At 43.9% G+C, this 14,383-nt stretch overlaps 2 protein-coding genes across 3 annotated transcripts in view; one reads left to right on the top strand and one right to left on the bottom strand.

Moving 5' to 3' along the window:
* Positions 1–4,383, bottom strand: part of ddx1 (DEAD (Asp-Glu-Ala-Asp) box helicase 1) — a 45,195-nt gene extending 40,812 nt beyond the window's left edge. The window contains exon 1 of the mRNA XM_072251280.1: positions 4,080–4,383. Coding sequence (XP_072107381.1) covers positions 4,080–4,095 — 16 coding nt within the window. The 5' untranslated portion in view covers positions 4,096–4,383. The remainder of the gene's footprint in view (positions 1–4,079) is intronic.
* The window catches only part of nbas (NBAS subunit of NRZ tethering complex), a 304,149-nt gene continuing 293,910 nt past the window's right edge, over positions 4,145–14,383 (top strand). The window contains exons 1-4 of one of the 2 annotated variants that reach the window (XR_011885018.1): positions 4,145–4,463; positions 8,955–9,003; positions 10,834–10,870; positions 11,520–11,597. Coding sequence is in view for 1 of the 2 variants with exons in the window: in XM_072251277.1 (XP_072107378.1) it covers positions 4,389–4,463; positions 8,955–9,003; positions 10,834–10,870; positions 11,520–11,597 (239 nt within the window). In the remaining variant the exon portion in view is untranslated. The remainder of the gene's footprint in view (positions 4,464–8,954; positions 9,004–10,833; positions 10,871–11,519; positions 11,598–14,383) is intronic. The other variant, XM_072251277.1, reaches the window with a different exon arrangement.

Raw genomic sequence — 14,383 nt, 5'->3', positions numbered from 1 at the left:
CTGCAACAAGTGTTCATCCCAGTTTGGCAAAAGAATAAATCAAGGAAGGTAGTGCACCCGTGGCTGACAAGAGAAATTAGGGATAGTATCAATTCCAAAGAAGAAGCATACAAATTAGCCAGAGAAAGTGGCTCACCTGAGGACTGGGAGAAATTCAGAGTTCAGCAGAGGAGGACAAAGGGCTTAATTAGGAAGGGGAAAAAAGATTATGAGAGAAAACTGGCAGGCATCATAAAAACGGACTGTAAAAGCTTTTATAGATATGTAAAAAGGAAAAGACTGGTAAAAACAAATGTAGGTCCCCTGCAGACAGAAACAGGTGAATTGATTATGGGGAGCAAGGACATGGCAGACCAATTGAATAATTACTTTGGTTCTGTCTTCACTAAGGAGGACATAAATAATCTTCCAGAAATAGTAGGGGACAGAGGGTCCAGTGAGATGGAGGAACTGAGCGAAATACATGTTAGTAGGGAAGTGGTGTTAGGTGAATTGAAGGGATTGAAGGCAGATAAATCCCCAGGGCCAGATGGTCTGCATCCCAGGGTGCTTAAGGAAGTAGCCCAAGAAATAGTGGATGCATTAGTGATAATTTTTCAAAACTCGTTAGATTCTGGACTAGTTCCTGAGGATTGGAGGGTGGCTAATGTAACTCCACTTTTTAAAAAAGGAGGGAGAGAGAAACCGGGGAATTATAGACCGGTTAGCCTAACGTTGGTGGTGGGGAAACTGCTGGAGTCAGTTATCAAGGATGTGATAACAGCACATTTGGAAAGCGGTGAAATGATCGGACAAAGTCAGCATGGATTTGTGAAAGGAAAATCATGTCTGACGAACCTCAGAATTTTTTGAGGATGTAACTAGTAGAGTGGATAGGGGAGAACCAGTGGATGTGGTATATTTGGATTTTCAGAAGGCTTTTGACAAGGTACCACACAGGAGATTAGTGTGCAAACTTAAAGCACACGGTATTGGGGGTAAGGTATTGGTGTGGGTGGAGAGTTGGTTAGCAGACAGGAAGCAAAGAGTGGGAATAAACGGGACCTTTTCAGAATGGCAGGCGGTGACTAGTGGGGTACCGCAAGGCTCAGTGCTGGGACCCCAGTTGTTTACAATATATATTAATGACTTGGATGAGGGAATTAAATGCAGCATCTCCAAGTTTGTGGATGACACGAAGCTGGGTGGAAGTGTTAGCTGTGAGGAGGATGCTAAGAGGATGCAGGGTGACTTGGATAGGTTGGGTGAGTGGGCAAATTCATGGCAGATGCAATTTAATGTGGATAAATGTGAAGTTATCCACTTTGGTGGCAAAAATAGGAAAACAGATTATTATCTGAATGGTGGCCGATTAGGAAAAGGGGAGGTGCAACAAGACCTGGGTGTCATTATACACCAGTCATTGAAAGTGGGCATGCAGGAACAGCAGGCGGTGAAAAAGGCGAATGGTATGCTGGCATTTATAGCGAGAGGATTTGAGTACAGGAGCAGGGAGGTACTACTGCAGTTGTACAAGGCCTTGGTGAGACCACACCTGGAGTATTGTGTGCAGTTTTGGTCCCCTAATCTGAGGAAAGACATCCTTGCCATAGAGGGAGTACGAAGAAGGTTCACCAGATTGATTACTGGGATGGCAGGACTTTCATATGAAGAAAGACTGGATGAACTGGGCTTGTACTCGTTGGAATTTAGAAGATTGAGGGGGGATCTGATTGAAACGTATAAGATCCTAAAGGGATTGGACAGGCTAGATGCAGGAAGATTGTTCCCGATGTTGGGGAAGTCCAGAACGAGGGGTCACAGTTTCAGGATAGAGGGGAAGCCTTTTAGGACCGAGATTAGGAAAAACTTCTTCACACAGAGAGTGGTGAATCTGTGGAATTCTCTGCCACAGGAAACAGTTGAGGCCAGTTCATTGGCTATATTTAAGAGGGAGTTAGATATGGCCCTTGTGGCTACGGGGGTTAGGGGGTATGGAGGGAAGGCTGGGGCGGGGTTCTGAGTTGGATGATCAGCCATGATCATAATAAATGGCGGTGCAGGCTCGAAGGGCCAAATGGCCTACTCCTGCACCTATTTTCTATGTTTCTATAAGCAGTTAGGTTACATATCAGGTTTGTACTCTGTGCACCAGTATTTGAAGGCATTATTTGTGCATTTATGAGTGGGGTAAAAATGATTATCAGTTAACAGCAAGCTCAAAAAGACACTAAATTCTGTTATGCTTCTCCGCAATTTTTAACATGCTGGCACTTCAAAACCCTGGGGCATTTCAGAACTGGAAGCACATCCACAAGTTTTTGTATCTCCACTGAGTTCCTATTTACTGATCTGCCTACTCATGCAGTTATCCATGTATGGCTAAGTCTTGGCAAATAATGCGTGTGTTTCTGCCAAGGTCTTTCCTTTTTATGCTTAGTGAATCCTGTTTAACGGAAGATAGATTCCATTTGATCTTGTGTGCTGGTACGCAGTGAGATATTAATGGACAATATGAAATCAGAACCCATGTCCATAGCATGGACTAGGCACACAAATCTAACCCCAGTCCCGATCTCTCCAGAACCAATGGAGAGATCAGGAGTGTGGCCGGACTTGCAATTGGAGGCTGGGTGTGGAAAGCAGGCCAGGTGTGTGGACATAGCCGAGGTTGTGCTCAGAAATGGAGGCAGTTTGGAACCAGACGTTGGTAGTTTTGCTGATGACTCTGCTGCTTGCTGCTGTAGATGATGAGGAAAGTCCTAAGTCGCAAGGGTGCAGTAAATCAAAAGCAAGCCATGTTTACTTTAACAAACTGAAACACAAAAATTGCTGGTGCAGCAAAATTGCAGCAGGCCAGGCAGCATCGATAGGAAGAGGTACAGTCGATGTTTTGAGCCGAGACCCTTCATCAGGGCTAACTGAAAGAAGAGATAGTAAGAGATTTGAAAGTGGGAGGGGGAGGGGGAGATCCAAAATGATAAGAGAAGACAGGACCGGAAGGGATGGAGCTAAGAGTTGATTGGCAAAAGGGATACGAGAGGTTCAAAGAATGGACGGGAGGCCTAGGGAGAAAGAAAGGGGGAGGGGGAAGCCCAGAGGATGGGCAAGGAGTATAGTGAGAGGGACAGAGGGAGAATAAATAACGGATGGGGTACGAAGGGGAGAAATAATAAAAGATAAATTGCACTTAATGTCATCACATCCATAAGTGGCCAAGAGGTATACACATTTTGGTTATCTAATGGCAAGTCATAGTGCTTGTTAATCATGAGGACTTATATTATTTTTACCCAGATTTCAAAGATCATGAAGAGGAAGTGGGTCAATGTCAGACCTTGTCGGCACCCTGGCAAAGGTCACAACGCAGAACCAATTTACATTTATTCAGCATCTTCCATTGTTAAGACACTTCTTGCAGTACTTTGAAGGACAGTCGAATGCTTGAATTCAGGGCAAACTCAAGTCACTCACGACAGCTCAGTTGTGCATGAAAGCCGATTTGTTTCTTTCTTGTGTCATAGAGGTAGAAATCATTTGCTGCGATAGCACGGATAAGACCGTAAGACATAGGAGCAGAATCAGGCCATCCAACCATCGTGTCTGCTTGATATGGGACCAAAGTTTCAGCTTAGGTCTAAAATGAGCAATTTAGTTTGACAAGAAACATTAAAACAGCACCATCGTTTGAGAATAATGCATCACCGATGAACTCGCTTTGCGCTCTAACTGGGGGATGGTGAAGTTATGGGCGAGATTATCCCGCTTCACGAAATTAATGCGTCGCCATGCTGGAGTGGATAAGAAGTCCAGGCGCAGAGCCGGACTCTCACTCCGGTACCGCCCTCCTCCATTGCCCATGGTGTGCCAGATAACGGAGCCAAGGCGAGTGGAAAATGCACGACGATTCATTTTAAAGCAAGCAGTTGTTATCAGTGGGGTCTGGGCGGCCTTATGAGATGGTGCCGAGCTCAGGTTTTTCGAGACCGGGGCCCGGCACCCCTGGGCCAGGTTTCGGCGTCTCCGGCTCTCCAGACCCCCTGCTGCCGAGCCGGATCCCGGCTGCAGAGCCCAAGCCTCACGCTGACGCGGCACCTCACCTGCAAACGCCGCCATCCTCACCGCTTGCTCTGCCTGCGGAAGTTGCACTGGGCTCCGCCCACAGCGTCTGCACAGCTCCTTAAAAAATCCGGTAACTTTATCTGTTCCCGTGGAGATCAACCGGACTGTCGGGAACTGAACCGGAGTTGTCGAACAACAGCAGAGCAGGAGCGGCCTACCACCGAGTCCGATTATACCAAACCGGATTCTGTTTGAGACGAGTACGCAGTCGTTCAGTAACGGATGTATGGGCGATTTCTCCGGTGTAACACCGTTGGAGGTTCCCCGCACCACTTCCGGTGCTGACGATGGCGACTGAGGAGGAGAACATCTTGTATGATCTGCTGGTGCACTGCGAATGGTTACAGGAAAGCGAGGCACTGGTGAGGACACGACTAGGGACCAGGGAGGGTGGTAGTGTGGAGTGTTGTGGTTCATGGGGAGGGGAGAAGAATGGGCAGGGGTTGGAAGAGCGATGTTGTGGATGGAGGGCCTGGGTCTTGACAGGGAATTGGGGAGGATGGTGAATGAGGATTATTAGTGTACGGAGAAGATAAATGGCTTTACTGGGGTGGGGGTGGAGGAAAGGTGCTGTGGGTTGGAATTGGTTTATTATTGTCATACTGTATGTATCGAGATACAGCGTGTCTTGCATCCGTTAATGTAGATCAAATCGTTGCACACTGCATTGAGATGGTGCAAGGTGAGACAGTAACAGAATGCAGAACAAAGTGTTAACGCCTGCAGAGTTCGTCCAATAGCAATTACTGTCCGTCTGTCTGTATCTTGTTTTACGGTGGTTGGCATCCAGCTTAATGGTGCATTACTGCCACCCTCTGCTCCAGAATGTGCACTAGACATACATTTTAAATCCCTTCACCCAATCTCGTGCGCGCACACACACACACATATATGTGTGTATGTATGTGTGTGTGTGTATATATATATATATATATATATATATACATATACACACACACACAAACCTACACTTCACCCTCCCATCTTTGACCATCCTAGTATCCTATTCCTGTTTATTCATCATATTCTATAAAAAACACCTGTACCCCTTAAAAACACTAAAAATACCCGGACTTGTGCTCTCTCACCCATGCCCAGCAACCCTTTTAATGTGAATTCCTGCATCCCCAACTCCCTTAATTTATTTCTCATCATCTCTCTCTGTATCCCATACTTCCTGCAACTCAGAACTACATGTTCTACTGACTCCTCTTCCTGACATTCCTCTCACAATTCTGTCTGGTGTTTCCCTATCATTTTCAATGTTTTGTTTAATGCACAATGCCCCAGCCTTAACCTAGTCCACACAATTTCCTCTCTTCTGTTTCCATTACCTACCCTAGTAACTGCAACACTCTTTTGTATTTGATATAAATGCCTCCCTTTCCCCTCCCTGTCCCATCTTTCTTGCCACATTTGGTTGACTTTTTCCCAGATTACTCACTTAACCTCTGCTTTACTGATAATAATGTGCATTTCCACATTTTCTTTCTTTAACGCCCTCTTTAACTCATCCACCCTCTCATTCCCCTTCACCCCTACATGTGCTGGAACCCATAGAAATTTTACCTGACCTCCCTGATTTGCAATTCTTGTAACTAACTGAAGGACTTCATAAAGTACATCTTGCCGACTGTTATAGCAATTACTGTCTGTGATGAAGTGCTTTTAGAGGCTGGTTACTCCTGCCTGAGGAGTGACTTGAATTAACTTCAATTTGCCTACGGTCGCAATTGGTCAACAGCAGATGCTAATTTATTGCCTCTTTGATCGACAATGCAACACCTGGACACTGAGGATGCATTCATCAGGATATTCATCACTGGCTACAGCTCAGCATTCAACATTGCATCCCCTTGAAACTCAAGTTCTTGGCCTCGATACCATCCTGTGCAACTGGATCCTTGATTTCCTCTTTTGCAGACCCAGTCAGTACAGATTGGCAACAACACCATCAGCACAGGTGCACCACAAAGCTGTGTGCTGAACTCCCCGATCTACTTGCTTTACAGTTAAGACCGTGAGGCTAAGTACAGCTCCAAATATGAGGTGTTGCTCCTCCAGGTGACCTTATTGTGGCAGAAGGCCTTGTTGTGACATTGGAACAGGAATGGGGATAGGAATTAAATTGGTTGGACTTCAGGAAATTCCACTTTACCCCAATTTACATTGAGTCTGGCCAATGTAGAAGAAACTGCATCGATAGCACCAGATACTGTAGACAAACCAAACAGGTGAAGTGTTGCTTCATTTGGAAGGACTGCTTGAACCATCAATGGAAATGAGGGAGGAGGTGAACGGGCAGGCACCAGTGTAGAGGAGGCTGCAATGGGAACATGATGCCAACAGATTTGCAGATGATGTATTCTGTGGCCTCATCTTCTGCCATGATGAGGTCACTCGCAGGGTAGAAGAGTAACAACTCAAGTACAATCTAGGTAGTCTCTGACCTGATGGCATGGACATTGATTTCTCCATCCCTCTTCTAGTCCTCACTTTGGCCTCGTACCTCTTCTCCTCACCTGCCTATCACCTTCCCCAGTGCCTCACCTCCTTTACTTTATCCCATGGTTCACTCTCCGCTCCTATCAGACTCCTTCTTCTCCAGCCTTTTGCCTTTTCCACCTATCACCTCCCAGCCTCTTACTTCATCTTTCCTCTCTCACTCACCTGGCTTCACCTTCACCTTCTAGCATGTCCTCTTCCTTAACCCCCCTCCACCGCACAACCTTTTATTCTATCATCTTCCCCCTTCAAGCCTTGGCCTGAAATGTCAACTGTTTAGTAATTTCCATAAATGCTGCCTGACCTGCTGAATTCCTGTGTGTGTGTGTGTGTGTGTTGCTCGATTTCCAGCATTTGCAGAATCTCTTGTTTATTCCATTTGTATATTGATTTCACTAACCAATAAATTCAATTATGTCATTCCTAATTACGGGTTGTATCAGCAAGTTAGCATTTACAAAGCATGTACTCAGACTACATTTCAGAGTACTTCAATCTCACCATTTGTTTTTATTTTTTATGCTAATTTAGACAATTTTATCCTTCTCACACGATCCTTCATTTTATCAGACTTAACTGAGTGGGCTTAAACTCTTCTATTATCACTTGTGTAACCCGTGTATGACTTTCCTACCTATCTTTGTCTGTGTGCTCGGTTTCCTGTTAGTCAATCTTCTGTCAATGCCAGTATGTAACCATCTACACTGAAGTTTTATTTTTACAACACTTTATCAAATGTGACACTATTTTCTTCAGTAAGACGCCACACAGACACACCACGATCAAGCTTCTGCGATAACTCCACTTTCTGTGTTATTGATAATGATAGACACTTCCTTCTCTTTTTCTCATTGTTACCCATAGGGGTATCTGCAGCACTTTTTGACATTTTCACAGTGAAATTAAACACAAAGTCAACAGTGAACGCAAAATATCAGCGAACAGCAAATGCACGTGTAACCAGTGCGAGCGCTGAGCCACAACTGACGTCTGGCAGCCTCTGCTAGTGCTGCCATGTCACACTTCGGTGATGTCAGCTGTTGGCGAAAAAAACTTCGGTTTTCAGAGCTCTTTGGATTTCAGAATTTCGGATAAAGGAATGTGCACCTGTACTAGAAAACTTTCAACACACACAAAATGCTGGAGGAAGTCTGCAGGCCAGGCAGCATTTATGGGAAAAAGAACAGTTGATGTTTTGGGCTGAGACCCTTAGGCAGGATTTGCAAAAAAAAAAAGGATGAGTAGATTGGAGTATTGTGTGCAATTTTGGGCTCCTTATTTTAGAAAGGATATACTGACATTGGAGACGGTTCAGAGAAGATTCACGATAATGATTCCAGGAATGAAAGGGTTACCATATGAGGAATGTCTGGCAGCCCTTGGGCTGTATTCCCTGGAGTTCAGGAGAATGAGGGGGATCTCATAGAAACATTCTGAATGTTAAAAAGCCTGAACAGATTAGATATGGCAAAGTTATTTCCCTTGGTAGGAGATTCTAGGACAAGAGGGCATCACTTCAGGATTGAATGACATCCTTTTCGAACTGAGATGCAGAGAAATTACTTTAGTCAGAGGGTGGTAAATCTGTCGAATTTGTTGCCACGAGCGGCTGTGGATGCGAAGTTATTGGGTGTATTTAAGGCAGAGATAGATAGATTCTTCATTAGCCAGGGCATCAAGGGGTATGGGCTGAAAGCAGGGGAGTGGGGATGACTGGAAGAATTGGATCAGTCCATGATTGAATGGCAGAGCAGACTTGATGGGCCAAATGGCCTACTTCTGCTCCTATATCTTATGGTGTTATGGTCTTATTTTAAAGTTAGGGGGAAGGAGAGGGAGAAACACTAGATGAAACTGGGAGGGGGAGGGATGAAATAAAGAGCCGGAGGTTGATTGATGAAAGAGATACAGGACTGGGGAAGGGGGAGTCTGGTCGGAGAGGACAGAAGGCTATGGAAGAAAGAAAAGGAGGAGGAGTACGAGAGGGAGGCGATGGGCAGGCAAGGAGATAAAGTGAAAGAGCGAAAAGGGAATGGCGAATGGTGAAGGAGGAGTGGGGCCATTACTGGAAGTTAGAGAAATCCATGTTCATGCCAGCAGCTTGGAGGCTACCCAGATGGAATATATGGTGTTGGCTCTCCAAGCTGAGTGTGGCCTCATCACGACAGAAGAGGAGGTCATGGATTGACATATGGGAATAGTTAATGATTGGACTCCTTTCAAGAATTTTGCCTAATGGTTGATTTGTGTTGATGTTTGATGTAATACACCACTAAATTTTTGAACCGTGTATCCAAGGACATCATTTGACTCTAATCTGGAATTTGCCTTGTTTTATTTGTTTGCAGCCCAGAAACAATCGAGAACATGGATCTGTTATTGCAAAGACTATTTCTGGTGAGTCATGTTTGAAATCTGCGAGGTGTATTTGTCAGTCTGGAGTAAACGTTAAACCCAGTTTTACAGAAGATGAGTTTTTAGAATCATCGAGCAATTTAGCACAGATACAGGTTCTTCGGCCCATACCGGCCATAGTGCCCACCAAGCTACTCCCAATTTTTTGTGTTCACCCTATATCCTTCTAAATTGCACTCCACCATGTACCTGTCCATGTGCGTCTTAAATGATATTACTGTGCTTGCACCAACCACTTTCCCTGGCAGCATGTTCCATAACTTACCACTCTCTGCATAAAGAAGTTGCCCTTGGGTCCCTTTAGAGCTTTCCCCCCTTACTCCCTTACCCTAGTTTTGCTGTCCCCTGGGGAAAAGACTGTTACGAGATGTTGTAGCGTGGTTGAAATCACCGGAGAGACAAAGTCACTGGTAGATACAAAGCAGCTTCTTTACACAACAAGGTACAGCAGGCATCATATGGACGGAGATGCTTTCGGTAGAAAGGTCTGCTAGCCCAATGTGGGCTCAATATTTATATGCTAAACACAAAGGCAATCGCTACTTAAAATGTTATAGACAATGCTTCCTTTTGAAGCTACATACAAACATCACACCTGACTTCATCCTTTCCTTCCAACGCCAGCATGTCTGAATTGGTATCCACAGCCTTTAGGAATGCAAGTTAAATCCACAGTACTGGCATTTTACATGCTAACATAGAAGACAATTAATATTCATAAAGTATAGATAATACTGCCTTCGAAACTACAGTACTTGGTCAAACTACGGCGCCAGAAGCATCTGGTATTCACACCTTTTTTAGGAAGCGCATTGTTGTGGACTCAATCCACAGTACTTTGTCAAATAGAAGTCTGGCAGCCAAAGTCATTTAAGTGTAAAGGAATCATCTACCCAAAAAACTCACTCTAACACAAGATGTAATAATACATATGAGTCTGGTTATTTAAGATTGTTATATTAGCAACAGAAATGCTTTCATAATAGAAGAAACATAAATCCTCCAAACTGAGAATTTTACACATTCGATACCTTTCTAATCTTTGAAGCAGAATTTAGAATTTTTGTTCTGCAGTGAAAGTTAATGTTATTTTTGGAACTTTTTTTTGGTTCTATTTCCACTGGGATTTGTTGTATCATTTTATAAGGAAGTTGTTTTCAACTTGTGAATCAATTAGTAATATTACTACATTTGAGCTGGAAGATTGTGTGTTTACGTCACTGTCCAAACATTGAGCACAAATGTAGACTGTGGTTCTAGTGCATAACAGAGGCTGTGTTACATTGTTTGAGGTGCTTTCTTTCACATCAGATGTTGGACAGATGCAATGGATACCACAGCATTGTATTGCTGATGAGTTCACATTAGTATTCTGGCTATTTTTTCCTTTCCAGTTGGCATTTTAAAAATATCCATTCATGTGCATATATTCTCCCACAAATGTTCATTTAAGTAAATAGCAGCTGCTGTTCATAGATCATGATTTCTGGATCTTTTATCATCTTGCTCATTATAGTTAATTTTTCTATCACCTTTTGGTATCTGTGCTAAACAACTAGTATACTTTTGTATCCTGTAATGAAAGGCGCTTGCTTGTGAAAAGATATCAGACACGTTTGTGATGGTCAAGTACTTTTTCAGGTGTGAACTTGCTATCTTTATTATTAATGATGATAGTGATCACGTAAATGACTTGGTGCGTTAGCTTTGCAGTTACAAAAGTAATACAGTACTCCTACCCTTCAATTTTAACTGTTTAGCTTAATGAATAAATTCAGTCAGCATTATTAAAACTATTTTCTTTCTTTTTAGCACCCTTCAAGTTTATACTTCAATATGTTGGACACAGGTAACTATAGCTGTTCATTTCCTTGCATTTTTTCCTCCTTTGAGGCATTAGGTGGTTGATTCTGTTTCAGCTATTTTAGTAATATTATTGAAAATTAGACTGAAAGTATTAGAAACATAGAAGCACAGAGAGCCTACAACACAATACAGGCCCTTCGGCCCGAAAAGCTGTGCCAAACATGACCTTACCTTAGAAATTACCTAGGGTTACCCATAGCCCTTTATTTTTCTAAGCTCCATGTACCTATCCAGGAGTCTCTTAAAAGACCCTATCATATTTGCCTCCCCCACTGCTGCTGTCAGCCCATTCCATGCGCTCACCACTCTCTGCATTAAAAAAAAACAACTTACTCCTGACATCTCCTCTGTACCTACTTCCAAGCACCTTTAAATTGTGCCCTCTTATGGCAGCCATAGTATTTTGATAACTCTGACAGGGTTTCTTGTCTATTTAATCTGACATGGTATACTATAATTTTTTTTATCGGTAAATTTTGTGTTCCATTTTGATCACTTTTAAGCATCAACACCAATTGACTGTTCCTTTTAATTGTAATACTTTTGCATTGATATAGTGTTTAATATGACTGATTTCTTAATAGGATTAAGATATTTTTTAATAATCACTTTTTGAATTCTCTTCCCTGTAGCTCTTCCAGGTCTTTGCTCTCTCCTAGTTTTTTCCAGCTGGTTGCAAAACAGATCACCTGGCAGCTTGTTGTAACCAGGTAATTAATGGTATTTTTAAGTTTTATTACACTTTCATACATGAACATAGAACATAGAATAGTACAGCACAGTACAGGCCCTTCGGCCCATAATGTTGTGCCGACCCTCAAACCCTGTCTCCCACATAAGCCCCCACCTTAGATTCCTCCATGTACCTGTCTAGTAGTCTCTTAAACTTCACTAGTGTATCTGCCTCCACCACCGACTCAAGCAGTGCATTCCACGCACCAACCACTCTCTGAGTAAAAAACCTTCCTCTAATATCCCCCTTGAACTTCCCACCCCTTACCTTAAAGCCATGTCCTCTTGTATTGAGCAGTGGTGCCCTGAGGAAGAGGCGCTGGCTATCCACTCTATCTATTCCTCTTATGATCTTGTACACCTCTATCATGTCTCCTCTCATCCTCCTCCTCTCCAAAGAGTAAAGCCCTAGCTCCCTTAATCTCTGATCATAATGCATACTTTCTAAACCAGGCAGCATCCTGGTAAATCTCCTCTGTACCCTTTCCAATGCTTCCACATCCTTCCTATAGTGAGGTGACCAGAACTGGACACAGTACTCCAAGTGTGGCCTAACCAGAGTTTTATAGAGCTGCATCATTACATTGCGACTCTTAAACTCTATCCCTCGACTTATGAAAGCTAACACCCCATAAGCTTTCTTAACTACCCTATCCACCTGTGAGGCAACTTTCAGGGATCTGTGGACATGTACCCCGAGATCCCTCTGCTCCTCCATACTACCAAGTATCCTGCCATTTACTTTGTACTCTGCCTTGGAGTTTGTCCTTCCAAAGTGTACCACCTCACACTTCTCTGGGTTGAACTCCATCTGCCACTTCTCAGCTCACTTCTGCATCCTATCAATGTCTCTCTGCAATCTTTGACAATCCTCTACACTATCTACAACACCACCAACCTTTGTGTCATCTGCAAACTTGCCAACCCACCCTTCTACCCCCATATCCAGGTCATTAATAAAAATCACGAAAAGTAGAGGTCCCAGAACAGATCCTTGTGGGACACCACTAGTCACAATCCTCCAATCTGAATGTCCTCCCTCCACCACCACCCTCTGCCTTCTGCAGGCAAGCCAATTCTGAATCCACCTGGCCAAACTTCCCTGCCTTCTAACTTTCTGAATAAGCCTATCGTGTGGAACCCTTGTCAAATGCCTTACTAAAATCCATATAGATCACCTCCACTGCACTACCCTCATCTATATGCCTGGTCACCTCCTCAAAGAACTCTATCAGGCTTGTTAGACACGATCTGCCCTTCACAAAGCCATGCTGACTGTTCCTGATCAGACCATGATTCTCTAAATGCCTATAGATCCTATCTCTAAGAATCTTTTCCAACAGCTTTCCCACCACAGACGTAAGGCTCACTGGTCTATAATTACCCAGACTATCCCTACTACCTTTTTTGAACAAGGGAACAATATTCGCCTCCCTCCAATCCTCCGGTACCATTCCCGTGGACAACGAGGACATAAAGATCCTAGCCAGAGGCTCAGCAATCTCTTCTCTCGCCTCGTGGAGCAGCCTGGGGAATATTCCGTCAGGCCCCGGGGACTTATCTGTCCTAATGTATTTTAACAACTCCAACACCTCCTCTCCCTTAATATCAGCATGCTCCAGAACATCAACCTCACTCATATTGTCCTCACCATCATCAAGTTCCCTCTCATTGGTGAATACCGAAGAGAAGTATTCATTGAGGACCTCACTCACTTCCACAGCCTCCAGGCACATCTTCCCACCTTTATCTCTAATCGGTCCTACCTTCACTCCTGTCATCCTTTTTTTCTTCACATAATTGAAGAATGCCTTGGGATTTTTCTTTACCCTATTCGCCAAGGCCTTCTCATGCCCCCTTCTTGCTCTTCTCAGCCCCTTCTTAAGCTCCTTTCTTGCTTTCCTATATTCCTCAATAGACCCAGCTGATCCTTGCTTCCTAAACCTCATGTATGCTGCCTTCTTCCACCTGACTAGATTTTCCACCTCACTTGTCACCCATAGTTCCTTCACCCTACCATTCTTTATCTTCCTCACCGGGACAAATTTATCCCTTACATCCCGCAAGAGATCTCTAAACATCAACCACATGTCCATAGTACATTTCCCTGCAAAAACATCATCCCAATTCACACCCGCAAGTTCTAGCCTTATAGCCTCATAATTTGCCTTTCCTCAATTAAAAATTTTCCTGTCCTCTTTGATTCTATCCTTTTCCATGATAATTATAAAGGCCAGGGAGCGGTGGTCACTGTCCCCCAGATGCTCACCCACTGAGAGATCTGTGACCTGACCCGGTTCATTACCTAGTACTAGATCTAGTATGGCATTCCCCCTGGTCGGCCTGTCCACATACTGTGACAGGAATCCATCCTGGACACACTTAACAAATTCTGCCCCCATCTAAACCCTTGGAACTAATCAGGTGCCAATCAATATTAGAGAAGTTAAAGTCACCCATGATAACAACCCTGTTATTTTTGCACCTTCCCAAAATCTGCCTCCCAATCTTCTCCTCTGCATCTCTGCTGCTACCAGGGGACCTATAGAATACCCCCAGTAGAGTAACTGCTCCCTTCCTGTTCCTGACTTCCACCCATATTGACTCAAAAGAGAATCCTGCTACATTACCCACTCTTTCTGTAGCTGTAATAGTATCCTTGACCAGTTATGCCACCCCTCCTCCCCTTTTTCCGCCCTCTCTATCCCTTTTAAAGCACTGAAATCCAGGAATATTGAGAATCCATTCCTGCCCTGGTGCCAGC

The sequence above is a fragment of the Mobula birostris genome, chromosome 2, assembly GCF_030028105.1.
Source record: "Mobula birostris isolate sMobBir1 chromosome 2, sMobBir1.hap1, whole genome shotgun sequence".
NCBI classification, from domain to species: Eukaryota; Metazoa; Chordata; class Chondrichthyes; order Myliobatiformes; family Myliobatidae; genus Mobula; species Mobula birostris.
The sequence above is the reverse complement of the archived record's forward strand: the minus strand, read 5'-3'. Positions and strand labels throughout refer to the sequence as shown.